Raw genomic sequence first — 27,835 nt, forward strand, 5'->3', positions numbered from 1 at the left:
ATAAGAATGGTATACAGGACTTGTAAATGAGATGATGAGAATATGAAGTTTTTGTTTAAATAAGAACTCGATCGTTGTGGATGTGATCGCTCTTGCAAATTTCTTCTGTTGTAATCTTACAATAAAGTATGATTCCATGCTTGATGAGAGAAGACAAGAGAAATTCAGCATAGGTTGAAGAGTGACTGCCTAAACGGTGTATATATCGTAAATTTGAGAAGGCTTATAAAATTGATATGTGATGGTGGGTTGCCCCTTCTCTCTCCTGTAAGCTGGGTACTACTTGCAACCAATGCTCTTTCATTCATTCTGTCGCCAATACTGCTGCAATTCCGTCCCTAAACAAGGTTCTTGCATACCATCTATGAAATGCAAATACCCAATTTGGAAATAGTCTTTTGTTAATGGTGGGATTGCATGATACACTAGAATACCAAATTGTAGCTCCGTCCCTTCCATGAATGAGTTCAAAACTATGCATTCCCGAAAATTGTTTCCGGTCATCTCCATATCCAATCTTAACGCAACTGGGACAGTCTCGAGGTTTATCATCCTCGGGTTTAGTGTATAGAACCATAAAATTACCGCCAAGCAGAAGAGAATTTTTCGGGGGTAGTGTTTTGTCAGATAGTGATTCTAATTCCAATATTGGTCCTGGAGAGATTTCTGTATCTTTATTTGAGCATTATTCTTGATATAAAACTACACACAATACTGACTTGAATACCCACAAGGTATAAACTTGATGCCAAAGAATCGCAATGAAGCTATGAGATACCGTTCAGGGGTAAAGATCCAACCTGAGAAGAATCCGCGGCTAAATGTTGCCAAATTTCTTCATCAGTCCTATCTCGAATGTCGGCTTTAGATAATGGAACTTTGTAAGAATCTGTAATACGGATATGGTTTCTTGGATTGATTATCGAGAAAAATAATTGTGAGCTGCTGTTAAAGGAGGGCAATAATTGTTGATATGATGTTATTGTGGCCGTCCTTGCGGCTGACAGTGGGCGATCTTGAAGATATATAGTGATACCCAACCCCACAACAGCGGTGGGCACAAGCAATTTCGAAACGGTGAACATGGAAAGAGACATTTCGATTTTCTTAAGGGGGGAAGGAGTTGAACTTCTATAGTGATAGAGGTCGAAGATCTATTTTATACGGACTTCTGACATATGACACGAAGAATACTGACTCACGATATCTTTGTTGTTCCGTTCTGACCCGTGTTTGGGAGGTGGAATTTCGCAACTTTCGCGATTTCTTTTCGAGGATCTCTTAGAAATGATCGAGCTAATCCAGATGCTTCAAGATATTAATATATGCAGAAACATCCTCCTCTCTCTAGACCTTTCACTGCTAAGAAGGATGAAAATAATACTTGAGATTGTTTCTTTCCAGTACGCGCAAGTCGCTACACGATTTGCGGATAAAGTGCTAGGTAGCGCCGCTTGTTCGCGTGTGGCGTGGCTGTGGTTGTGGCTCAAGAATGTTCGGTGAAACATTGTCGTCCTGGTATTGTTATTCTTCAGATGATACTCGTACAGTGTCGATGTTTTGGGCCCGTGGGACAATCACAAATTTGATCCGATGTGAACAGCCTGGATTGTATTATGGACAAGAATCGATCAAATTTGTCATCAAGATTTATGAAGACAATTTTCAAAACGTTAATTCGATCCCTGGTCTTATCTCAAATGAATTGCAGCTTTCAGATTAAGCTAGCTACCAACGTCCGGTGAGGAAAACTGCCCTTTCACTTGGTTCGAAATGACTCTCCCAGTACTCCTTTTAGCATCTTGTCCAAAATTGGTGTGCTTCACGCAACGCTCGATTATCTATTATCTCAACCATAATGACTTTGACGCGCGGCCATATCACGAATATCCGAATCGTACCATTACCGTTGCACCTCTGCTTACAGCCAAGAATCAGGTAATTGACATCGGTAAACGGCAAAGAACAAGCTTCGGAGAATGAAAGCTTGTCCAGCATCTTGGCCCAGGTACTGCAGGAAAGCTTCAGTACAGGAACACATCCCGTCCTCATCAATATGATAAGCTTTCTCATTCAGGTACAATAAGATCAATCCCGCCAATCATTATTGGTGAGGTGGTAGCAAAGATGGGGTTCCATGCTTTCCCCGCTCCACGACCTTCCTGATTAGATATCGGCACAATATACGAGATCCATAACTATCATTCTTATCCGATTTCAAGCATGGAAAGCTGCAGGAGGTACTGCATGTTATCATGTACAATTAGATTTAATCTCAAAATTATACGACCAAATGGTCGATCACCAGACAAGTTAAAAGAGCCATTTTCCGCTCCTTTCAACATGATCCTCTTCACGCTTCTGTCTTTTCTTTCAAAGCTTCAACATGTTGGTGCCAGTATCTGTTGTCTCTCTTGCTATTGCAGCAGTTGTGAATGCTGCTCCCTCCTCAGTCAAGCATGTAGTGCATGAAAAGCGAAATGCACCACCATCGGACTGGGTGAAGGGCTCCCGATTGGAAGGAAGTGCAATTGTGCCAATGAGAATTGGTTTGACACAAACCAATCTTGACAATGGCTATGAATACCTTATGGAGCTGTAAGTCTCTTGTTGAATTGCCCCAGAGGGAGGAGCTCGATTGCATCAATTGATACCAATAACTTTTAGTTCTGATCCAGACTCTGCTAATTATGGCAAATATTGGTCCCCAAAAGAAGTCCACGACAAGTTCGCTCCTCCAGAGGAAACTCTCAAGTCGGTCAAAGCCTGGCTTGCGTCGTCCGGAATTCATCATTCTCGAATCTCTCATTATGAAAATAAAGGGTGGTTAGCATTTGATGCTTCAGTTGAAGAAGCTGAACGTTTACTCAATGCCGAGTTTCACGAACACGAACACAAATTTAGTTCAAGTGTTCGAGTCGGATGCGATGAGTACGATTGTTTACAATAATTTGAAAGACTCTTTACTAACCTGAGTCCAGGTACCATCTTCCAGAGCATATCGTACCACATATTGATTACATCACACCTGGTATCAAGCTTGCACCAGTCAAGAAGCGAAGCGTGAAAACTAAGAGATCCACACCTCACCTTTCCAAGAGAAAGAATCGTCTTGCAAAGGGCAATCCGTCTGCAGAAATTAATAAGTCGACACCACCTTCAGCTGCCAATCTTCCAAGCGACCTTCAAGATTGTGGTTCGAACATGACACCCACTTGTATCAAGGCCATGTACAAGATCCCCACTGCCACCTTGAATGCTTCAGGTAACTCTCTCGGATTATACGAGCAAGGAGATTACTTTGCCAAGTCAGATCTTGATCTCTTCTATGCCGAGTACGCTCCTTGGGTTCCTCAAGGAACTTACCCCGTCCCGGCACTCATTGATGGTGCAAATTTCTCCGCACCTGCCTCCAGTGCACTGAATGGAGGCGAATCTGACATCGATATTGATATGGCATTTGCTCTTATCTATCCTCAGACTGTCACCCTCTACCAAGTGGATGATCAAATCTACGAGCCACAAGAAGTTGCTACAACCAATTTGTTCAATACTTTCCTCGATGCACTTGACGGAGTAAGTCATTGAATTTTACAACGAAATCATCGCTAACCTTCCCTTAGTCCTACTGCAGCTACAGCGCATACGGCGAGACCGGAGATGACCCATCAATCGATCCCGTTTACCCTGATCCCCAACCTGGTGGGTACAACGGAACACGCCAATGTGGAATCTTCAAACCTACCAAGGTCATTTCTGCATCATATGGTCAAGCCGAAGCCGATCTACCGATTGCCTATACAAAACGTCAATGCAACGAATTCATGAAACTCGGTCTTCAAGGTCACTCAATCCTGACCGCATCCGGTGATTATGGAGTTGCTTCCTTCCCTGGTGATGGCAACGCAAATGGATGTCTCGGTCCCGAGGGCAAAATCTTCAACCCCCAATACCCAGGCAACTGTCCATACATCACTTCCGTTGGCGGAACCATGCTCTACGCCGATCAAACAGTCAATGATGCCGAATCCGTCATGCACGTGAACCTCAGCGGTACCGCATCAAACTTCACCAGTGCAGGTGGTTTCTCCAACTATTTCCCCATCCCATCCTACCAGAAATCTGCAGTAGAGAAATACTTCAAAAGGGCTAACCTCACATACCCATACTACTCGGAATTTGAAGTCAATGTCAACACAACAAAGGGTATCTACAACCGTATCGGACGTGGTTACCCAGATATTGCCGCCAACGGTGCAGAATTCAGAGCCTATACTGCTGGGATCAATGAGCATTGGTACGGCTCCAGTCTTGCATCTCCACTCTTCGCATCAGTCTTTAACTTGATCAACGAAGAGAGATCCGCAAAGGGCAAGGGACCAATTGGATTTGTAAATCCAACCCTTTACAAAAATCCAGGAGCGTTGCATGATATTGTTAATGGAACGAATGTCGGATGTGGAACTGAGGGTTTCGCAGCGGTAGAGGGATGGGATCCAGCAACTGGATTGGGAACTCCAAATTATCCCAAGTTGTTGAAGTTGTTTATGGAGTTACCTTAGATGTGAAGAGGCCTGTTCATGAAGAGATCCCGGGGAAGGAAGTAGATAAGTAATGAAGAGAAGTGGAGCGTTTGTACTTGTTTTATTATTTAGATGATACGATCTATGTGTACATGTATATAAGATGAAGAAATGAATTAAGAAAAGAGACAATGTAGAAATATCAATATCATCTGATATAAATACACAATACCCCACCTCGAGACCTACCCAGTTTACCTCCCTAGCCCAGCAACTAACATTCCCATCTACAACTACAACTACATAGCCATCCATCTATCTCCCAAGCAGAAACCGCGTCGATGATCACCATTTCTCTCTTTATGCATCTATCTACCACCTTCCGATTCTCCAAATCCAAACCTCATCTCTCCGATATAATAACACATAAACCGAATTCCTCACTTCCACATTCGACTCTCACACTCACTCTCACTCCCACCCCTACCACACAAGTCCTTCTATTCATCACTTTATAACTTCAATCACAGCAAGCATTCCCAAGATTTCTCCCACGGAGCCTCAGACTCGGAGGGGGTACGACATAAACCCCCTCGGTAGGATTATGATTATCAACTACGTCGAATACGTTCCATCCAATGCAGCAAATGAAATTTTATACCAGTGAGGGGTGTATTATTAAAAATGTGAGATCTTACAAAACGAACTGATGGCATCAGTGCGAAGCTCGTGTTTTACATAGCTTTTTTTTTATAGCAATGATTCGGATTTTGTACACCAGAGACTTTTGTTTGATGTCTAACTATATCTAGGGCGGAAGAGGTGAGCATACTATACATGACCCTGAGATGAGGTCTCGCGCAGTGAAAAACACTACTATTACCTCATACCAAGATAGCACAACAAGCTTCTCAATTACAGAGAGTCGAGTATTCATACGATAACAGTGTTATGTAAAGAGACGAAAACAAGACACCAAGCGAGCAATGATGGTGTGAAAATGGAAAGAGGCAGATACCAACTCCCCAAATTATCTTGTCTCAAGATACAAAATCAAAGTAGACGCGCCAACTCACGTTCGATCTCTTGGAGTAAAGCGGAACGAGTAGTATCGCGATGTGTATGTTAATTTGTATAAGTAATAGCAAATATAATAGCCATAGCTATGATAACGGTAATGACTGTAGCAACAATGATATAACTACTAAAAAGAGCAAAAACTAAAAATCAAATAAATCAAGACGCACAAAGTCAAAAAAACCAACAAGTCTCACGAAAGCCATTTAAGGAATACGTAGCAAGTTCAAGTCATCACTCTCATCTCATCTCACCTCTTAGACACGAGAAAGGCTTACGCTCAAGGGGAGACACTTCGAGCCGTAGTATCATTCCCATCATATGCAACTCCGAGTGTTTCCAAGAGGTTCCTAGCCGCAACCTCTCCCGTCTCGAATGCTCCGTGGACACAACCATTTCCGACGATGGTGCAATGTTCACCGGCGAATTGAAGACGACTGCGATTGTGATGTTCGAGGGCTTCGATCAAGAGTTCGGATTCGTCGCCGGTTTTCTCGACAGAATAGGATCCAAATCCTGCGAGTGGGTCTTGGGTCCAGTGGGTTGTCTCAAGGTTGACGAGATCAGGAAGGTCTTTGTAGGGTTCTGTACGCATGAGTTTGAACAGCGGCTCAAAAAAGGCATAGATGTCCTTGGTTGAGGTCATGGCTTCAACTCGTTGGGTAAGAGGTTCGGCGATTTGGATGCAGAGCTCCTTGGTACCAGACATGATCCAACAATTGGAAGTCACAGTGGCATAGGACAAGATTGAAGACCTATTTGGAATTAGTCTTAGAAATCGATAGCTTGGGAATGATTTGCTTACTCATCAATTGGAGTACCCTCTGGGAGAGGGGACGGGTAATAGATGAATTGATCATTGTCCTTTGGCCAGAACACCTCTTCAAATTCGACAAAAACTTTTCCAAGGGCTCCATAGGAAAAGTTGTCAATACCCTCTTGAATATCTTCAGGGAGCGCTGGCTCGAAGTTTATCATCTTCTTTCTCAAACAACCAAGAGGTGCGGTGACAACAATAGCATCAGCTTTGAAAGTAGACTTCTTGTCCCCTTTCAAAGTTTCAACCACTATCGAGTTGTCGCTCTCACCCCATTGGACGCTCTTGACGATTTCTCCAAGTTTGATCGTCTCGGGGTCCTTCTGAAGGGGTCTGGCAGCCCAATTGACAATTTTATCATATCCACCTTTCATGTATAGATTTCTCTCTGTTACAAAGTAACTCAAGTATTTAGAAGAGGCTTCTTCGATGGATGTACCGATCCACTACAATTATGATGTTAGTTTTGCATTGTAATTTGGAGCGTTGGGATTTCTCACAAGTTCTACCTCACGAATGGCTTGGGGAGCCCATTTGCGTTCACTGTTAGTGATCAAAGGATGATTCTCTACGAATTCATGAATGAACTCTTTCACAGAGCGATCAGGAGCATGAGGATGAGTTTCAAAGTAGTGCTCACAGTAGTCAGCAAATTCATCAGCGACTTTCTTCGCCTTGAATTGAGATCCTGCTCTTCCCTCCTTGGTAAAGTACAGAGGTGTACCATCGTCATAATAGTACTCGATATCGAGCTTCTTGATCAACTGAACTAATTTATTCTGCGAAGTTTCGTGCATCCATGCAGCACCTGTATATATAGTAAGCACACTTTTGCCAGGGGAAAGGATAAACAACCCACATTGTGTGGTCAAGACCGTAGTCCCAACCACCCACAACGGAAGATATTGTTCTGCCTATTAGGTCAGGTGTATTTACCAATGTCTCGAGCTTTCCCGTTTGGAGATTTGCGACTGGTGTGGATTCGACCACCGATGCGATCTGGTCGTCCTTCCAAGATTGTTACACCAACTCCATGACGTTGTAGGACCGATGCTGCACGTAAACCGGAAATACCGGCACCCACGATAATTACGTGGGCCTTCTTTACGCCATTGCCATAATTGTCGGGACTTTCAAGTCCTGTGGACCAGATCAAAGGTTTCGAGTTCTGGATTGGCAATGGCGCGGTAATTACTTGATATGACCGGTTTATTTCGTTTGGATTTAGAGCGCCAGGATGAGATATGGATAAGGTTGACATATTGATTCAACATCTGCGTATGTTTGGGGACTGGTGGGTGTGTTTGGCTATGCTCGACGAGCTGCGTATTGTAAATCGACGTCGACGAGTGGACGGTACAAAATAGCAAAAATGCTGGTCGATGAGAATCTGCGAAAGTTTGTTGTAGTTGTTGCAGGGTTCTCCGAAGCTGTTAAGTCAGGTCAATTGCAGATGTATGCCGTATGATTTTAGCAATCAAAGATTCTGGAATGAGAAACTCTGCAGAGTAGTGATTTGTGGTGGTTACTTGGATGAGAGGAAAAGATGAAGAGAACGGGAGCGATGAGCAATGTAAAATATACTTAGTGTATGATCATATGATTGATCCACCTTATTAAGCTAATGTTCTCAACAACGAAACCTATCTGGCATGCATTCACGTATTACGAACTCGAAAAGTAAAGGGATGAGGATGATATCATTCCATGACTGTATTCAAAGATAAATCAAGACAACTTCATTCCTTTGCAGCGGCGGAGTGTAACTATCAAATGCAGTGTTCGACCACCTGACATCAATGATGATAGCTCAGTGGACGTAGGGCGAGATTACGTGCGGTTCATGCGGTTCTCCCGAGGTCCAGGTCTTGAGCAGGATGGATTTGATTGCTTTTTGGATTGGATGATTGCTTTTACATTGGACGAGAGATTGCAGGACCGACGAGATTGGATCGATTGCGAGTTGGTGGTCAAAGAATGTCTTATCGTTCCTGCAAACCGAGTATCCTTCTTATCGTATCGGTACATCAGATCCTGTCTTGGTAAGTCTAGGCGGTACAGTGGGAGATGGAAGTTCAGGGTCCTGTTGGTCTTCCCGTCATATCGTTACTAAGCTGAAGAGAGAAAGTACAAGCAAGCTGTCCGAACTGATAGATCGAGTTCGTAGAGTCAGGATAGTTAAGCAGGCTCGACAGGATCACAAAGACAAGGAGATAAATGAAGGGGAGATGGCCGAGAGATGAAATATACGCTGTATGTTACCCATCTCGAGCCCATCAACTCACCCAACAAGTGGCAAGTAGGTAGGTATGTATGTATAGTAAGTATCTCTACATTTCGATGATGGTATTGACCATAGGGTTATTTTTATCTTGATCGACGGGGTGAAGAAGCACAATGATGGATGCCCAGTAAATACTACCATGACAACAGAGTTCAATGTTGAACGGCAAATCACGTTAGTCGATCGTTAGTAGACAGTAAGTGTAGCTTAGTCAAAAGTTAAATATGGATAGAATACAATCAAGCAATCGGTATATGATATATGGCAATTCCCTCCAATACAAGCTTTTGATAAGGCTCCACCAAATACGGAGCACAATTCAGTCAATCCATTGAGACCTGACTTATTCATCCCAACTCTGATTGCACCTCCGACATTCAAACTGATTTCAGATAACATCCCATGCTTTGTTTCCAACCCAATGTCAATCCTGATAAGTCGGAGAATACGAATAAACATATTCACCGGCGACAGATCTTCTAGGTCTCCCTCTCATTCATTTTACCCCAGAATTATGGAAAGACAATACACCATCATGGCATGTGTCGTACACACTTCGGTAAGTCGTGCGTGGAGAGAAATTCGATCATCGATCCTCTTATCGGGCACGAAAAAAAAAAATTGTTTAATTCCCAACCTTAACCCTAGAGTTTTCATCTCATAATGATAATGTGGGAATTCGCACAGATAAGACATCCAAGTGGAAATTCTTATAACTTTATACAATTTTCCTAAGGTTTGTCAATTGTACCTACTTTCGTCATCTTACCTAAAGTCTTCTCCCTTCAATTCCATTTCCTTCCTTACTCTCTATTCTCCTGTTTGGTGTTGCGATTGTTCACAAGTCAATCATTGACTATCCGCAAAGATCAGGTCGCTCTATTGTCGTGGTTTAGCCACGATATAGAAATCGCTATCGGCGATGGACCCAACTCACATGCACGGTGAAGATTTCCTCCCAGGTACCACACGACTGGTAGAAGATATCGAGCAATCCAACAATTCCAACCTTCTCAAACATGGGAATATTGTTTTGGAACCACAGCCTACCTCCTCGCCGCTCGATCCACTCAATTGGTCTCGCACAAGAAAATATTGGCATGTTTTTCTGGTTTGTTTCATTACAGGTCTAACGGCTGCTACTGCGAACGATGCGGGCTCGGCGCAAGATGGTATGAATGAGGAATATGGAATCACTTACGACGCAATGAATACTGGGGCTGGAGTTTTGTTTGTGGGAATTGGTTATTGGACTTTGTTGATCTCGCCTGCTGCGTGGTTATACGGAAGAAGGGTTACTTATATCATTTGTTTGACATTGGGAGTTGTTGGCGCTATATGGATGGCTCGCGTGCAATCCACGAGCGACTCGATCTGGAATCAACTTTTTGTGGGAGCATCTGAAGCTTGTGCCGAGGCCAATGTGCAGCTTTCCCTCTCGGATTTGTTCTTCCAACATCAAAGAGGAACGGTTCTCGGTATATACGTTTTGTCGACTAGTATTGGAACCTATCTGGGTCCTATTATTGCTGGATATATTGCTGGGGGACCTCTAGGCTGGCGATGGATTGGTTGGTGGTCCGTCATTATCTCCTCATGCACCATACTCGTGTGTTACTTCACCCTCGAAGAGACAATGTTTGACCGCCCCGAATCTGCATACGAAGTTCCAATCGATGGTGTTGGGTCCCAAACCAAGGTCGAGGGATCTCTAGTTCGTAACAGCAACGAGAAAGATACAGTTTTAGCCACAACTCCCTCCGACACACCTCCTATCCCACCTTCGACCGGTCCCGTCAAGAAGTCCTTCCGCGAACGCATTCAACTAATTACACCCGCGTCTAACCTCAGGGGAACTGGATTCAAACAATACTTTTCTCGTCTCTTCCACACTCTCCGTATCTTCACTTTCCCAGCTGTCTGGTATAGTGGTCTGCAATGGGGAGCTCAAGACGCCTGGCTTACTTTCTATCTTACTCTTGAAGAAGACAACTGGACAGAGGCTCCTTGGAACTACAACACTGTTAGCTCTGGTCTTATGAATGTTCCTTGTTTGATCGGTGCCATCATTGGTTGCTTCTGGGGTGGTTATCTTTCGGATGTTTTCGTACTTTGGTACTCTAAGAAATATCGTCATGGTATTCTGGAAGCGGAAGATCGTCTGTGGATGATGTATCCATGTGCTATATTCTCACCATTGGGAATGTTTATCTTCGGTCTCGGTACAGCATTCGAATGGTCTTGGCCAGCTCCATACGTCGGGCTTGGATTCATTGGTTTTGGATGGGGTTGTGCGGGAGATTTATCTATGTCTTACCTCATGGATGCATATCCTGAAATGGTACTCGAGGGTATGGTGGGAGTTAGTGTCATAAACAACACCATTGGATGTATCTTTACATTTGCAGCGAGTTATTGGTTGGATACTGGAGTTAAACAGACATTCATCGCGATTGGTGTCTTGGATTTCGTATTCGTTATGTGTACATGGCCAATGATGGTATTTGGAAAGAGCTGTAGACGATGGACTAAAACTAGATATTTGGAGTTTGTCAGGATTAGAGATTCCTTATGACACGATAATTTGGATACGAGGAAGGTTGTAAGGGATATGGTGTGGGGGAGGTATTCTGATGTTTTTATTAATGAGTGTGGGATTTTCCTTTCATTGTTAAAGGATTTGATTCGAAGGTCGAGGGAGCTTAGTAATCATAGCGTGCGTATTCTAGCAATCACATTTTCTATTTACGAAAACCTAGAGTTTTCAAATTACATATTATCGTTTCACTTCAATTTGATTCAATTTACTTCGCTTTACGCTTTATTCAATTCACAATTGCTACTTCATCTATTTATATTTGATTGAATTGAATCTGAAAGTATCATGATCAGCTGGAGGCAATTGCAATTTCTAGTCTGCACTAAAAGTTTATAACCCCTTACTCCGAGATCACACATTCGTCGCAAGAAATCGCTCGAATTCCAGCCTCAAGACACAGAAATCCACGATCCTATTTCGATCCACATGGGAATGCTCCACCACTATGCTCTATCTTGAACGACGCTGTTTCTTTGCAGGTGACGGCGTTTGCTTCGTAGTCTCTCGTGCTCGTTTCCCTGGCTTGTAACTATAGTCGAAATCGCGAATAGTCCATGCCACCGGCTCGACGTCAGGATCAACAATATACTTCAGATCCCCAGCAGGGATGTCAATTCCTCTTGGAGCAGGTCTTGTGTCCCATCGGAAGAGATTTTGTTTAGCCTTGAGGATTTCGATGTATTGATCATTCAACTGGTTGACAGCCTTCTGGAAGCAGTGCATAAAAAAGCCGTAATCTCGAAACTTGTGTGCTTTTCTGATTCTTCGCAACAACTTCTCTCTTGCAGGATCCTTTTCATAGGCTCCAGGGTTTCGAAGACGATATCCCAGGCGGTATATAGAATTCTTGTTCAAATCTATATCGAAAGATTCAGCATACTCTTCCAGCAAAGAGAGAGCTTTGGTGATCTTCTCTCTCCAGTTACGTGTCTCGGCCGAGTTCTTGTTGAGATCCAACATAAACCCCTGATCCTCATATATGCGGTCATGGAACTCTCCTTGGCATAGCATTCCACGAAAGACCCTATCCTGCAAAGTGAATTGGTTCAATTTGGAGAAACAATGCTTGATTCTCTGAAACTGATCGTTTTCAATATCTAACAGCAGTTCCATGCGTAAGGCTCTGAAAGCTTTATGGTTTCCAACCAAGACTGCTACTCGTGCTTGCCGGAGAGTACCCTCAAGCGTATTGTATGACTTTTTGTGTTGATTGGCAGTATCTAGACTGCCTACATCAGTGTCCTGTCTGAGCTCGGGCACACTCTCAAAGGTTTGAGTATATGCCACAAGCTCGTCGCACATTAAGTTGATGGGATCGGCTAATGGCGAAGACCCCTTCATTAAATCAAGGTACTTGTCCTTCTCTTCTCCCGATATAAGAGTCGCTGCAGATTCGTCAACCATTTGATGAATCTCGTCAAGGTAGACAGGGAGCGACTCGGGATACTCCTCTCCATCTTTTTCCTCATCAATATTGGAATGTGCTTCCTTGAATTTCACGCTTTGCACGTTTCTCAGTAGCTTGAGAGGAGCGAATACTTCTTCAAAACTCAAATGTCTAGCAAAATCCGCACGAGTTGCCTTTTGGGTCTGTTCCGATGTCTTATCTATGCAAACAATGAAAGACAACGAAAGGTCTGGGCATTGACAAATGGCATGACAGAACTGTGTCAACGCAGCTTCATCGAATCTGTGTGTATAATGCCCCTCATCTCCACGTACGATCACTTTCCACTTCCGAACATACCGAGCTTGAGGACCTACGAGACGATTAAAAGCTGGCTGTTGGTAAAAGAACTCATTTCCCTGGTATTCCCAATCCTGCTCAGTGGGAGCCACATTAGAATGCTCAGCATATCGAGTCAATGGTGATACATTCAGAGCAGACGTGATGGGAAAGTAATCGTGGTCATAACTACTCGCATACTCATAGATTCCACTCAGCTCCTCATTGGAATCATCCCGATACATCCAATTAGTGCAATCCATGATAAATTCATTGTGCTGGTACAATATGTAGACGCCATCGTGATACATCTGCTTGCAAACACGGAGAATCGCGGGATGCAATTCGTATTTGGGTACGTTGACCACTCGTTTCCCATTCTTGACAGGATCTGCGATCGTGGTGATGGCGGTACCGGTTCCGAGAATGGGGTTGGTGAGCAGGTATGAAAAGATCTTGTGAGTGATTTCTCGTGGCATGTTCAGAATGTGGGCGTCGGAGTCGCGAGATGGAATGCCTGATATGATGGGACTCTGTGGCGGGGTATCTTTATATGAGGAGGGCTCATTGAGATGTGGTCTTGCTGACTGGTTGCTGCCGGTGAGTTGTTTGGAGGTTGGAGATTTCATCTTTGCAATCTTTCGGGGGCTCTGCATGTTGGATATTCTTTCACTCTTGCTGTCAGATTGGCTTCTTATGAGCCGGAAGACGTATGACTAGATTCTATCAGATGTAGAAACTAACAATGTATGTGGAGTTGAGATGCGTCTTGGTAGAATTTGGAGGTTGATTTTGGGTTTCTTTCTGATTAGTCCTGATGTTTGATGATTTTGAGAAGAAGTCAATGTCGGAAGAAGATGTGTTTTCGACTCGTGAGGAAGGAGTCTTAAGTATTACTGTGAGAAACCACAGGAGACACTAATTAGACTATCGTACAGTATTGCACCGTAATAGATGACCGTTAATCTTTCGTATTCCTTGGATTTGACTTGGATTCGAATACAGTTTCTTGATGCAGTTATCAAGAAAATGAATGATAAATATCAGAACAAGAAGTCGAGTGAAAGAGGAGCAGAAAGAGGTTTGAGTATTAGAGGAGTATTTGCTCAGACTACCATAAACCCGTATTGCACCGTACTAAGGAGTCAACATGATTAGCGAGCTGTACCGTTACTATGTAGCTATTCAGGAATGTGTAGGAGTAGCGAACTGTATCCTACCGTATATAGGGGGCTTCCCAAGTTTATCAATGTGTAGTATCACAGTGACCGTTTTGCGAGATATAGCTACTTGTAAAAGGTAGAGTGCTTAGTAATATGCACTGTCAGGCTTTTGATTTGGTTGTGTGCGTTTGTGAGAGTGTGATGCCGTATTAATGGTAATGAACAGTGTCTTCCTGATCTGTTGCCCAAAGAATATGGATACCTAGATTGTGGCTGTATTGGTCTGAATGATATTTTGTCAATTGGGATAAACTAATTGTGTGCGTAGGTGTACGTTTGGTGGGGCAGTGTATAGTGAATGGGAATATTGAATAGCAATTATCTTTTTGATCTCGTCTCATGCTCTGGATTTGCATACTATTTGGCTGATTGGTTCTTGAGGATTAGGGTAATTAGAGAGCAACATGGGATGATATATACTTGGTATCTTAAAATTTGGGCTAGCTTTTGATAAATCTTCTGGAAAAAGAAGAAATGGAAGGACGATTTGGAGCTACATTTTGAAGGTTACTTCAAACATAGTCTCATTAATCTGTCCAGTTGGCGTAGAGCTATGTGGTAATAAGCATAAATTTATAATACAACTCGAATTGACGGCCAATTGCCAGTCCTATTATAATTGACACTTTAGACTATTCTCAGAGTGTGCAGTCACTTGGATCTTCAATGGAAGTGGCAGATGGTTCACATTTAAGGAAGATAGCACTTGAAATTTATTTTTGATTACGTTTTTCATTACCGCTATAAACTTTTGCTAATGTGTGATACCATCACTCAGAGATCTTAGGAGTAGTATTTTTCCTTCACATCATATATTCTCATGGATCTGGCTTTGTCAATGGTAAGTCTCACTCTCGTGTCTGGCTCATTTACAACCCAATTAACGAATCCAAACTCCCCATGGTCAATTTGAATGACCCTGTTGGTATCTTCATCTTTCTCGTATTCAAATCGTCTGTCTCGCCTTCGTAATCTCAATCAGTTGTCCATCCATATCATCCACAGCTTCCTTGAACCATTGACAAAATTATTGTACGCCCGATATTTGTAGGCCTCCTTGAGATTTTCAAGCAATCTTGCTCTCGGCAGATGATTGTTCAATGAAGCGATACCATACTTGCGACATCCAATACGCAATTGAAAAGAAAGTTCTTTAACGAAAGAATCTGCATATTCTTCTAAAAGTAAAAGTGCCTCTGTACTTCGGTCCCACCAATCCTCTCTCAAAGATTCTCGGTGGGCTTCGATGTATTGCTCGTTTGTACTCAATCTCGGATCTGCACTAATTTTACCTTTCCCATGGTAAGCTCCAGTTAGATTTATCTTGCCTTTCCATCCTGCTAGACCAAAGAAGCCTTCACATCTATCTTCTGGTTTGATGAATTCGTTGACTTCTAAAGCATGTCGGTTGATAGCTTCATATTGCTTCTCTAGCTCGAGCAGTGCTTGATTGCAAAACCGCCTGAAATGACGTATGTCGGTGCATGGAATCCAGGTGTGGGCAGCACTGACGTTTTCCTCTATCCGGTGAAGATTCTTTGCACGAAATACGTTATTTGGACACCCCCAAAGTGGAAGTTTTGCATTAATATCCGTAGGCAAGTCAAGCTCAGCTCTAACCTCCGGATTACATTTGAATGCCTGGGCATATGCCAATAATCTCTCATACTGGAGAAGGATGGACTCCGTGAAATTCAATGGCAAAGATCCTTTCAACAAAGCCACATGTCTTTCAAGAGAATTTACCGTTGAGAGAAAACCTCTGCAGTGGTAATAGTCCCACGATCCATGATAAAATATGTACCCTGGTATTTCGTCCCTTGTCGCCTCCCGAAATTCAACTTTAGCGACGTTTCGAAGTAATTTCAATGGGTCCCATGTTTCAAGCGCGTTATTGAACACGATTCGTTCGTTTTCATTTCTAATGAGCAGAAAAGTAATCTCAAGTCCTATGATCTCGCACACCGCTCGACAGAATTGTAGTAGCACGCGCATGCTATAGGTGCGGACAAGTACTTTCCATTTCTTGATGCGGTTGATTTGCTGAGAACGTGATTGTGGAAAAGTCAGCTCAAGCACTCGGGAGCTTATTCCCATGCCTGTGGCATGCGTGAAGTAACTGTCCTCTAGTAACGGCGATACCCTTCTGCCCGTGTGCCATGGAATGCTTATCCCCGGTCTAGAGCTGTGCATACCTGGGCAACCGTAATACTCAGGTCCCCTATGTCTGCCAGCGATAAACTGCTGACCGTGTCCGTAAGACTGCGCTACGTGGTGCTGATGACTCTGGGACAAAGCCTGCGGTTGTCCATGTTGCCACCGTCGAGTTTTTCCACTCACTTCTCTTCATTACGTGAACACGGATATGGAATTTGGATGGTCACCATCTGTATAATCTAGCACAAGGGCCTGATCTGTGCAATCTATTGCCAAGTGCCCGTCATCTCCGCATTTTAAATACGTTTTGTCTTCTCTGCGTCTCTTTCTTCGTTCTTGTGTGATATCTGAAAATCATGTCTCTTCTTACCAACTGGTCCTTATGTGCCCACAAAATGTCCTGAAGAATGGATTCGAAATCATTGTTAAAGTCTTACACTGATTGTTTCTTGAACATAGTGGCTTCAGCAGCGAACAAGTTTACTTCCAAGCCAGTACCGATGACATCAGTTGGATCCAACTTGTGTTTATACCTTATCTGATTTGAATATCGTTGTGAAAAATATTTGAGTGAGCATATCAACTGGTGATAGTTATATCTTTTAAGACCTTTTTAGTGAAGTATGGGAAACTGAGAAAAGGATGTTATTGCTAATAGTGGTCATTGATGGTGATTCAAAGGAAAAAACAGAAGTAAAGCTTCTAATTTATGTTGAAAATACTAGCAAAGCCGACTACATACTTTGGATGGTTTGTTTACCCTAATAATTGTTTATGTTTTGGAATGAGCTGTGGATTATTCAATTGAAAACCACATAGATACAAAAGACACAATGTAATAGAAAGATTTGATTTTTGAATCCATGCTATTTCATGAGCATCGCCAAATGGATAAACCATGTTCCGTAGTACTTCATATCTCAAAATGCCACGTTGTTTAAGATAATTATAAATTTCCCTTCGTGTATATAAATTCAGAGTGTCTATAGTTGAACCGGTTTTGCATTCGTTCTTGAAATGGCATCTTTCTCATCCTGGCTAGTTCTGCGCTTCGGTTTCGAATAATGAATAAAGGTAGTATCAACAATCGAGGCTAGCTTGCCTGTGAATAATTGGAATGGCTATCAAAATTGGAAAACATGTTTATATGTCCTGGCAATCCCATTATTTGAGCCTGTTTGGCTGAAATTCTACGATGTTAACAAACAGGACGAGATCACGGCTCTGCCCCGTTGCCAAAAGATGAAAGGTGATACCATATCTAACGGACAGGTTGCATTGGGTCTGTGTTTTTCCCTGAGTGCTAAAATACATTCCTGGAAACATTCTGACAACCTAGCATTGCAAACAACAAGAGAGGGATTTGCAGTCTTCTAATCTTGACTCAAACTCGCAGTGACCGTGGAGCACAAGTGTAGTTCTGTTTGAAGATAGTTAGCTTTAGAAAACAAACAGTGGGTGTACGGACTGATGGGACACTGCAAAATTGGACTTCTGAGTATCTCCTGATGTATCAAACTATATCTAAGGACCAGTTGTAGTTATTCATTAGAGATATAACAATCGGAACGTGAAGTCTGATATCAAATAACTGAAGAATATCTTTACTAAAAACTTCGAAAGTTGGGAAATGTCCTGTCAGTCCATGCACTATCGGACTGTGTCCAACCGGCTCCATAATATAGACATTTATAAGACTGGTCACATTGATAGCTACCTAGGTACCTAGGCAGTGAGTCGTTATACGCTCGCTGGAAACAGCACTCGGAGATCATATCACAGAATGGCGGATATTCTTATTTTGGTCAGACTTTCAAAGGAATTTAGCTAACAATTTCCAAGCTCCCAATCATGTAGTTATTGGGCTTGATATATTTCGAGATTATCGAAGCAGAAGAGTATCAATTGATGTCTGTAATGATATGTCCGGATTATTTGCACAGGACGTGAGGTCGTTCATGATACCACTAGCTTGCCCACTGGTGGCCCCACCCAAAGCTTAAAATCAAGTCACGAGAACCAAAATCACATGATTTGTGGAGAAATCTCCACAACATTCCAAAAGCTGGCAAAACAGAAGCAATACAATTCTTGATTCAAAAAGCTGACTCTCTCTCACCAAATTGCACCGAAGACTCAATTCGATATTGAACCGACTCTGTTCAGAATTGTACAGCCATAAATTCCGACCTCAAAGCCGTCATAAGTTGTTTATGCTCTCTCCATGTTGTACGAACAATATACTGACGACAATCTCACGACAGTGCAATACTACCAATATGAGCACCCGACGATACTTTTTCGTACATGGGGCTGTACCTGTATATTTTTTCTCAAAAACGCCTAGATTGCAGTATTAGCCCCTCTTGTCTTACTCAAAAAGCATGTAGTGTGACTTTCAGCTGCCGCCATTTGAGCCCTGTAAGGTCTCAAATGGGCTGAATAAATGCATCGAAATACCAATTCAGTGTGTATCGGCAAGAAAATCTTCATCGGTGAGTATTTATCTGCAAGCCAAGTATGGGCCAAGAATTTATCTTATGTAATGGGACGTGGCTGAAAGTCGTTGTCTTATGCTATGCATGCAAATTCCTCCCTTGTCCAATAGTTCAGGAGGAATCATTGTTTAATTTAATCAACAGAATTTTTGTTTATATTCAATGTTTACATAGCAAATTTACAACTGGGCGCATATTTCTTCGAGTATAAATAATGGCAATGGCTGCCTCTCACCCACCTCGCCCAGTTCCTCTATCGCACATCCTCCTTAATCGTTGGCATTCATATATCCGCGTTGGAGTGTTGGTAGTCATCATTATCAGTCCTACATCATGAAGCTGCAACTTGCTTTTCTTGCTGGTGTCATAGCTCTCAGCAATGCCTCTCCTTATGTGAGTCAACCACGCCTCCTCTATTGCCCACTGGCACTAATCCAACTCAGCCCATATCAGTGAAAGCTCGTCACTTTGATGAGCCTGACAAACCAGATCAATCATATGGCTGTAACTGCACTGGTACAACACCAGGTCCACTGCCGTCTTCTGCTCAATACATCTGCTACGACTGGAGACTTGGGCCAAAAACCCTTCCAAAATATCTTCCTCTCTCCAGCGAGCTATCATCTTATGATAGATTTGGTGGACTAACACCCGGAGAATTTCTCAAAATCTGGTGGGATCCTCAACTCAATCCTCCATATGGGAGTTTTAGATATCCAGGGGATGTAACACCAGGGGACCAAGGGTTTTCAATCGACATAAATGGGAAACCCATCAGCGGGTTTGTAGAGTTACCGCCAGACACCTACCTAGACAGGTTTGGAAAAGAGACTGGTTAGTTCTGTACCGCCTACTTTTGTAACATTTTTGTCAACTGACCACACCTAGGAATGTTTCTATCATCCGCCGATACGCCGTATTCCCAACGATCTCTACCGCCTTCGAATCTCAACAATCGAGCTGACGATCCAGGATTTCCTAATGACTATCATGTCTATCGAACTACCCAAAAGCTGATACTAAATGCTGGGCCTATTGCTCCTGTAAGTGTCTTTTGCCCTTGAATGTCATCATTCCTTATGTACACTTCCAGTAACCTATATTTTTCTCCCTGTTTTAAAACACGACGTTTTCTCCAGGTCTCACTACAAAAATTTGTGACCAAAACAGATGCTAACTCTTCAATGTTACAGTGGTTTGGTCAGCCAGGACTTGGAACGCAATTCTACTCAGGTCCTCGGACTATTGCGGACTTGATAGGCAATAAGACCTTAGAAAGGGTTGATCCTTCTGTTTTAATCTCCAACAGGCAGCAACAGGGCTGTGGCTACTAAACGTACTTAACTTCCGGGAATTTCGTTTCGGCGAGTTCAGCCATTCTTCTTCGTTGTCAATCCGTTATAGTACTAGATTAATTATAATACTTTTAATGACGAAAGCTAATCTCTCCATATTAAATAATTGTGGATCCTGCGCAGCTGCCGCTTTCGATGATATCCATTGCTGTTTGATTCTCGACGAGTTTTCATCCATGTACCCCCGCCTCGTCGTTCGAGGACAGCGCGATTTTGACTCCTTGTTTGGATGCTAAGCCCAAACAGTTTGTGTCAGGATGAAATGGTAAACCCATCGTATCATGTGTGTTTGTCTAAACAATATAAACATGCTGATTATGCTGGTCGCTGGGCCTGTGAAAAGGAAACAAGTGTATAATTTCAAGAATGGCAGCTGATTCCCGAGACAACCAGTCGTACTTAAGAGTTTCTGGATGGACGCATATTATTTCACACCAATTCATTTACTTATCGATGAGAAAGATGCCAATAGCTTGCCGCTCCCTCCTCCCGTCTCAATTATTGTGAAATGGAAGATAGATTCGTGATGTCCGAATTAATGAACACCCTGGGATTCACTGGAGCATATCAAGTACGGGAAGTTGTTACAGATCTCTCAAATTCTCGATACAAAATCAACCGGCCAGCGGGCATTTCGACATAGTTCTTAACAGCCAGAATTTCTCGAATTAAGACGTATTACACCATGGCTGGCCTGCATCTGAGAGTTGATGATGTGGCACTTGCCTGAAGTACTTCCCATCATATTCGTTCTTTTATCGGAACTTGCGATGATATGCGGACTGATCACCCTATTTCCTTGCGAAGGAATACTGACATTTCTTATCTGTGAAAATTCTAAGAAAGTCCTACTGGTAGCAGAGACCAGTATTTGATAGTAATTTGAGATGCTGTTGGCCAAGATAGAGATAGGTCTTTATGATGTTAAGGAGAATATCAATGGATGTCCTAATCAGACGACAAGATTGGGGACCATGGTTCTGAATTCAGGTCTTGTCATGCAGTCAATTGATAGATCCAAAGACCATGAGAGAATAACGAGGTCCCGAAGTCTTGTGAAAGAAACTATCTTTCACTCTCATATAGTGCACAATTAGCAAACCTCTATCTTGTATATTCAAAACAAAGCTTATTCAAGATTATTCGGTTCTGAGAGTAACGAAGATACATGACATTCTTTACTCAAACATATTACGATACACAACATTTCACTAACCTACTTTCATATTGACCAAGCAATCCTGATGTGGCTACCCATCTCCATACAAAATTATATGTGGGTGAATGAATAGCCCTGATTTTACTATAGTGTGCCTATATGAATCAATCTTGATTCATTCACCTACAAAAGGTGTTCTAGATACGAATTCAATACTCTCTGCTGTTCAAACTTTTGCAACCGTTTCGTGCAAAAATTCTACCCCAGAAAAGATCATGGTGAATCCTGCAGTCGTAATAGATCTAGCAATGGTCATATAAGTATGAACACGGATGACTCATAGTGTCTGCGGAGCTTCGGAGAGTTTCATTTGAATCATTGATGGCTGAAATTGCTATATATTATCAACATTCAATGGAACTTTTACAATTCACTAACCGCCTGATCAATATTTCACATCAAAGAACCAAGATGAAGGAGACAGTACGGTAGCTAATAATAAGACTTACTGTATTAGTTTTGCGGTAGGTAGCTTAAGCGAAGCACTAGTGCTTCACCATGGACACCTCTAGTATTTATAAGCACTCTGGCTCCTACGACTTGACAACTAATTTCTTCAACTATCTATCTTCATAACTGGTAGTACTTTTGTTATTACACTCACTAGTACGACCTTTGATTTGGACTGCAAGACATATTCCATCAACTTCGTGTTAGTCCACTCTCAAGTTTGAACCCTCTCACAAATTCGAGCATACACTCTTATATTTCAACCATTATTAGCTCCGTAAGTAGTCACTCATGGGGCAACTTTAGATTTGACCTTACTTTTTGAGAGGTTGAAAGTTGTTCTCAAACGCCTATATATCTTGGCGTTTGAGAGATACTGACGCTCACCCAACCATCTAACCATGGTGGTACCTTATATCCAGCATCCACTAATTAATTGAGAGATATAGGTACTATAATGAATACCGGAATGAGTGAGGATAAGGTGCAGCCTGACGGCACCATGACCCCTTATCAAGAAGCACCCGGCGAACTTCCCATCACCAACCCAACAGGACAAGATATCTTCGCGAATCTCAAGACTACAAATACAGAAGACGATACTGCATTCGAAGCCAATGATCAAGCTCTATCAGTTTCATCATACCATGGCATTCCTGCAGCTTTAAGCTATGAGATGACAAAATTCCTCTCAAGCGACCAGCTCGCCAAGATTAAAGACCTCCTCCAGGCAAATCTGCGACCGCCAGTAGGTAATCCAGAGATACCCGTTGAAGGATGTCCTCTTCTCAATTCACTCAGCCTAGACTGTCGCAGGCTGATCTGGAAGTTTCTGCTTCTGAACCCACTTCTTGGAGAGAGTTTTGTCATCGAGCGCAATCAGGCTAGCTTTGGGTTATTCCCCGCGATCCTGGGAGTTAATAGGCAGATCTACAACGAGGCTGCGGATATTCTCTATGGAAGCAACAAATTTTTGGTTGGATGCATCCCGTACGATTCATGTTTCTGGCACAGTTACTCCAGGCAATTGTGCGCTTTGGCTAGGCCACAGCACCTTGATCGTACTCGCGAAGACCTAGGAGTGGAGAAAGACAAAAACATTATTCCAGCTGCAAGATACGTTCGACACTGGAAGATTTTGATTAGCGGTATTGCGTTTCAGCCAGGAGCGATGGAGAAACTTCTGCGTTTGTGTCACAGCATCTATATGGGCAACATTCAATCACTAGAAGTCTTGATTATCCCACGAGGCATCGAAATGGGCTGGAATCAGAGCGACAACTATGGAGATGAACATGAGCTCGCGATCACTCTGTCACCACTTAAGCGTTTCCGGAACATCCAGAAATTCATCATCCGGCCCGCAGAGACTCACGAGATTCCGTGGGGCGCTTTCGATGAGGAACCTGCGGATAAGTTCATACCAATCTTGCCCAATCCTGTTGATGAGGTGGAGCTTACTGGTATGATTCAGGGTGACTCAGAAGTTGAGAGAATTGAGGAGATGTACACAAGTCTTCGCACCTACGCCCAAGCCTTCGAACGATTGGAGGACTTCAAGTCAGAAATGGATGTTAATTACACCAGAAACGAGCTAGAACCAACGTATAGTTTCGAAATCTCCAGCAATGTTGCTATCTCTGGCCAAAATATCAATCCATTCAAGGCCAGCTGTCATCCCGTCGAGAGAGCACTCAGTGCAGCCAAGACTTCCATGTTGCAGGACAAAATGGATCAGTTCAAAATTAATCGATCACTCCTCATTCAATACTTAGAGCCCGAGTATCAGAGCATCGAAGCTGCTTCTAAAAATTTGGTCGATTATATCAAAATTCATAAGATAGCAAATGGGTTCTTTCATAATCCCCTATACATCAATATGGATGGATATCATCATGAAACCGCCTCACCCAATGATATTGCCACACAAGCTTTGGTCTTGCTAGAAGACTACTATGATAGCTTCAAGCGTAAATTAGAGCCAGCTACAAAGGTTGAAATACGAAAGTACAAGCTTCTTTTCAACTCCTTCTACGACGATCTTCCACGTGAACGACTCATGAAGCTGTGCGACATGGCTTATGAGAAGCAGTGGTGGTTTCAATTCGTCAGATATTTCCAAGAGGCTGTGAATGATATGGATGCTCAATATCTTTCGATCAGACAGGCTAGAAAGAAGCTATATGCGTGGGATCTTCAGGCAACTGTTCGGGAAGTGGATGTGAAGCCAATGCTTTCCGATGAGATTATCAATTGGAACGTACGTGAACCAGACATGCGGATCAATCTATCGTGGCATAAATACCGCTCTTATGGAGAACCCTAACTTTCTGACAACGTATGCGAGGAAGACAGCGCTGGCGAGGATAATAACTAGTTCTCTGAAAATGTAGATTATCTTTCAAGAAGACGTGAAGGATTGCGAGGTGGGATTCAAGGCAGCTGACAAGCTTTCAGCACAGTTTGACTATACAGAAATCTGATCAAGCCATATCTGGAAAGTAAATTAGGAAGTAAAGGAAGAGCATCAGATGTTGAAGTCTACTGGTGAGGGCTTGGTTGGTGTTTCTGGTCCGACCATTCATTAAATCCAAATTCAAAACGTTTGATCAATTCTTTTTACAGAATTTACATTCATAACTTCGTGAACATCACCACTCTCATCCTATATGTTTGTTAGTGACTTGTTAATGAGCCGTAAAATAAAAATTGAAAACTTGGCAAGCCATAAGGAGCCTGTCTTCTGTCGAGTGGAATGTTCTGACTTGCGCAAGCAATGCTAACAATTGGTTTTTAGATATCGAATATTCTAGGCAAGGAACACTACCAGATGCTGAGATACGCATACCAAGCAATGGTAATAAAGCTCTAGAGCCCGCTCTCGTTCTTAATCTAATCGTCGCTTCCTCTACAGAGCGTAATAAATTTTTCAACGTATAACCTTATAAAATCCCACATCAAAGAGTAAGCCCATGTAGCGCGCCCTGTTGCTCCCAAGCCCGCTTCTCCCAGTTCCAGGTCCTGTGTGCATCAATACACCGTATTAAAATGGTGCGAATTGTCCCAAGTGATAGAAAGATCATGTGATAGCAAATGGACAAGTTTGGTATTGGAACTTTTGCAAAGAGAAGTGAATGTTCCAGGAAGTCTGCTATTATCCAATTTTTATTGATAAGGAAGGCTCTCATTAGCGTAGTTTCATTGTTCAGGACAATCCGAACAAACTCGTTGCACTTCGCTTCGTCTTTCGGAACCAAGAAAAATAATCATTCAACGAATAAGTCCTTTTATCTTATCTCCAACTCATTTGGTACTTTCCAAGTAAGTTTCGAGATCAGACTCCTGTAAGTATTGCTACTCCATTCCTTTGACATTTCATAGCTTTCTCGAATACTTGTTTTCAACTATTATTTGAAATGCGAAGTCTACCGTGAATGTGTTTTACATGACTGACAACTGAACTAGTTCTTCACAATGAGCCCCACGGAAAAACGCAGTACCAAAAAGATGCTTCAAAAGCAATCGCAGAAAATCGATCGAGACAATGGCCAATTCTCAGAACGAAACGCACCACCAGCCTCCATCCGCATGAGAAAAGCCCCACTTGCAGCAGGGTCAACTTCAACATTGGAACGAATGCCGCTTGAGATACGAAGGGAAATATTGAAATATCTTTTGCTAAATCCTGAGCTGGGCAGAGTCTCATGCATTCATAGCAATGAAGGATGGGGGTCCAAAATCAAGTACGGACTCCAGCCCGCTATTCTACGCGTCTGCAAGGAATTCCACGCTGAAGGAGTGGAGATGCTTTATGGAGAAAATTGGTTCTTCATAGAATGTGTTCTGCCAGCTCGGGACCATTTGCTTCACCGCTGCGCTTTAACCAGGTTTTGCGAGGTTGCGTGCCCTGAGAGCTTGCATTCACCAAGAGAACTAGCCATCAATCATCTGAGAACTGTGCCAGGTGTGAAGCGCATCAGACATTGGAAGATATTAATAGCCCCGATGCGCATTAGCGCGCGTAACAACGTTATAAACCTTTGTCGATCTATTTGCCACAATGGAATAAAGTCGATGAAATTTGTGATTGCGCTTTGGGATAATCTGGAGTATCCAAATTTATCGAGAGCAGGTCCCGGAGGGAGTGCTGCAAAAAATGAAACAACGGCTAAGATAATACAGCACGTTCTTTCACCCTTGGAGATTCTTCGGTGTGCTGGAAAAGTTGTGATTCGTGGAGCAGATCCAGAGGAAGTGCCTGACTTTCTCTTTCGAGGAGATAGACAAGGGTAAGACTATTATAGCTGGGTATCAGGGGCCCTTTGGCGTATTGCCACACCCCGTGGAAGGGTATTGTTACCGAAGACGATGTACTTATTAACTCATTTGATTAAGTTGCTTCAAAGTGACTCTGAAGTCGAACACTTCCACGAAGTGTTTTACGCTTTTCTCAATTACGCCCAGACATTTGAACGGATATATAAATTTCAAAAGGACACAACCGGCGATAGTCTTTATCAAAGTCCATACGTGGCGAAAAACCCTTTTCGTGGGACCCATCCTGTAGAATCCGCTTTGCTAAAGGCTTTACATATGCAAATGAACGAGGAAGCAGGATTACAGGATATTTCCGAATTAAAAATTCTTCGGTCAAATACCGTACAGTTCCTCGAGAGACAGTATCATAGAATTCAGCAAGCCGCCAATGATTTGGTCAGATTTGTTAAAGACCAAAAGGTTAGCGGTGGTCTGCTTGATCCTGTTAAACCATCACCATTTGAATCGTCTCCTGGAGTGCAAAGCGAGGGACTTGTTTTGTTGAAGAACTATGCGGAATCCTTTGACAGAGACCTAACAACAGCAACCAAGATTGCCATTTGCAGATTGAATGGTCAGTATGAGATGACATTCGAAGTGTTTCCCCGAGAGATTGCCATCAAGAAATGCGCAAATGCTTATGGGGGTAGAGACGTGGAAGCATTCGTGGCAAACTTCAAGTATGCTGTCGACGATATGGATATTCAATACCTTGCCATCCGCAATGCGAGGAAGCGGCTCTTTGAATGGGATTTGGAGGGTCCAGACTAAACCGCCGAAATTGACGCGGAGCCACTGAGATGTGATGAAAGAATCGCTTGGGATAAAGTCGAGCCGGATATGGATGTTAAGAATGCAGAGATACTGGAATGAGGAGATCATTGGTCTTGCTGTAAATCGCTGCATTCAGATTTGTATCTGTGATGCTGAGTTTAGTCGGAGGAGGGCTCTTAAGACGACATGCTGTAAGGTGATCTTCAGCTTCCGAATCTCAATGGTTTTGGGACCGACAGTGACTAGTTGAGTCTTCTATTGTTTTCGCAGATGATGATCGGATATTAGTATGGTCGTTTCCCCGTCTATTTCTGCTTGTGGCTTAGCATCAGGATCTCTTTTTGTGCCAGTCATATTTTGTGGAAGATGGCAAGCTTAGGGGTAGAGTCTCAGCCTTATCTTTCATTTTATTTCCTAGCTGGGTCTTTGAGTTATCTGAAAGGTAGTAGAAAAAAAGGTTGATCATATCAGTCATTATTTGCTTCCTCTTACTTAGTAGTCATCAAACAACGATTCGCCATAAAGTTCATATATAAAATGAGTGAAATAAACAAATGAATCGTTGGATGAGTGAGCACTGAGCTCTAGCTAGCCTACAAAGCTTTTCGTCGTGTCGTGCTTTCCAAAAATGCATACACCTTTAGCTGACTCCATATTTACCAAGAGGCAAGTATAAGCAAAGTTGTACAAGTCTCCAACAAGCACCGACACAAGCTTAGTCTTTCAGAAAATTCTTCTGGCTAAGTTTCACGGTGTTTGCTATTGAGTTGATAACCGAAATCCAGTGCTACCTGTTTGCTTTATGGTAAAACAAAT

The 27,835-nt window shown here is 42.7% G+C and overlaps 9 protein-coding genes across 9 annotated transcripts; 5 read left to right on the plus strand and 4 right to left on the minus strand.

The window, feature by feature from the left end:
• Window positions 1-253: 253 nt before the first annotated feature.
• EAE97_003860 (uncharacterized protein) lies at window positions 254-1,097 on the minus strand (the record flags this gene model as incomplete). Its single annotated transcript, XM_038874372.1, has 2 exons — window positions 254-666; window positions 779-1,097. 2 exons carry the CDS (start codon window positions 1,095-1,097, stop codon window positions 305-307), a joined length of 681 nt encoding a protein of 226 aa, XP_038734981.1. The 3' UTR covers window positions 254-304.
• A 1,289-nt stretch (window positions 1,098-2,386) lies between these two features.
• EAE97_003861 (uncharacterized protein) lies at window positions 2,387-4,562 on the plus strand (the record flags this gene model as incomplete). The annotated part of the gene is made up of 4 exons (XM_038874373.1): window positions 2,387-2,598; window positions 2,668-2,931; window positions 2,982-3,576; window positions 3,624-4,562. The coding sequence occupies 4 exons, from the start codon at window positions 2,387-2,389 to the stop codon at window positions 4,560-4,562; spliced, it is 2,010 nt and encodes a 669-aa protein (XP_038734982.1).
• Window positions 4,563-5,880: 1,318 nt separating this feature from the next.
• On the minus strand, window positions 5,881-7,678 carry EAE97_003862 (uncharacterized protein; the record flags this gene model as incomplete). Its single annotated transcript, XM_038874374.1, has 4 exons — window positions 5,881-6,355; window positions 6,406-6,863; window positions 6,918-7,225; window positions 7,354-7,678. The coding sequence occupies 4 exons, from the start codon at window positions 7,676-7,678 to the stop codon at window positions 5,881-5,883; spliced, it is 1,566 nt and encodes a 521-aa protein (XP_038734983.1).
• A 1,945-nt stretch (window positions 7,679-9,623) lies between these two features.
• On the plus strand, window positions 9,624-11,276 carry EAE97_003863 (uncharacterized protein; the record flags this gene model as incomplete). The annotated part of the gene is made up of 1 exon (XM_038874375.1): window positions 9,624-11,276. The coding sequence occupies one exon, from the start codon at window positions 9,624-9,626 to the stop codon at window positions 11,274-11,276; it is 1,653 nt and encodes a 550-aa protein (XP_038734984.1).
• Window positions 11,277-11,750: 474 nt separating this feature from the next.
• On the minus strand, window positions 11,751-13,655 carry EAE97_003864 (uncharacterized protein; the record flags this gene model as incomplete). The annotated part of the gene is made up of 1 exon (XM_038874376.1): window positions 11,751-13,655. One exon carries the CDS (start codon window positions 13,653-13,655, stop codon window positions 11,751-11,753), a length of 1,905 nt encoding a protein of 634 aa, XP_038734985.1.
• A 1,572-nt stretch (window positions 13,656-15,227) lies between these two features.
• EAE97_003865 (uncharacterized protein) lies at window positions 15,228-16,442 on the minus strand (the record flags this gene model as incomplete). The annotated part of the gene is made up of 1 exon (XM_038874377.1): window positions 15,228-16,442. One exon carries the CDS (start codon window positions 16,440-16,442, stop codon window positions 15,228-15,230), a length of 1,215 nt encoding a protein of 404 aa, XP_038734986.1.
• Window positions 16,443-19,104: 2,662 nt separating this feature from the next.
• On the plus strand, window positions 19,105-20,377 carry EAE97_003866 (uncharacterized protein). The gene is made up of 4 exons (XM_038874378.1): window positions 19,105-19,297; window positions 19,348-19,738; window positions 19,793-19,947; window positions 20,098-20,377. The coding sequence occupies exons 1-4, from the start codon at window positions 19,238-19,240 to the stop codon at window positions 20,236-20,238; spliced, it is 747 nt and encodes a 248-aa protein (XP_038734987.1). The 5' UTR covers window positions 19,105-19,237; the 3' UTR covers window positions 20,239-20,377.
• A 2,008-nt stretch (window positions 20,378-22,385) lies between these two features.
• EAE97_003867 (uncharacterized protein) lies at window positions 22,386-24,254 on the plus strand (the record flags this gene model as incomplete). The annotated part of the gene is made up of 1 exon (XM_038874379.1): window positions 22,386-24,254. The coding sequence occupies one exon, from the start codon at window positions 22,386-22,388 to the stop codon at window positions 24,252-24,254; it is 1,869 nt and encodes a 622-aa protein (XP_038734988.1).
• Window positions 24,255-25,402: 1,148 nt separating this feature from the next.
• Window positions 25,403-27,016, plus strand: EAE97_003868 (uncharacterized protein; the record flags this gene model as incomplete). The annotated part of the gene is made up of 2 exons (XM_038874380.1): window positions 25,403-26,217; window positions 26,335-27,016. The coding sequence occupies 2 exons, from the start codon at window positions 25,403-25,405 to the stop codon at window positions 27,014-27,016; spliced, it is 1,497 nt and encodes a 498-aa protein (XP_038734989.1).
• Between the last annotated feature and the right edge of the window lie 819 nt (window positions 27,017-27,835).

This window comes from Botrytis byssoidea, assembly GCF_014898295.1.
Source record: "Botrytis byssoidea strain MUCL 94 chromosome Unknown BBYS_006, whole genome shotgun sequence".
Lineage (NCBI taxonomy): Eukaryota > Fungi > Ascomycota > Leotiomycetes > Helotiales > Sclerotiniaceae > Botrytis > Botrytis byssoidea.

Coding starts and splice junctions, on each gene's coding strand:
- EAE97_003866 (XM_038874378.1), top strand. CDS start 19,238: ATGAAGCTGCAACTTGCTTTTCTTGCTGGTGTCATAGCTCTCAGCAAT. Junction 19,298..19,347: donor TCAGCAATGCCTCTCCTTAT/GTGAGTCAACCA, acceptor AATCCAACTCAG/CCCATATCAGTGAAAGCTCG. Junction 19,948..20,097: donor ATGCTGGGCCTATTGCTCCT/GTAAGTGTCTTT, acceptor TCAATGTTACAG/TGGTTTGGTCAGCCAGGACT.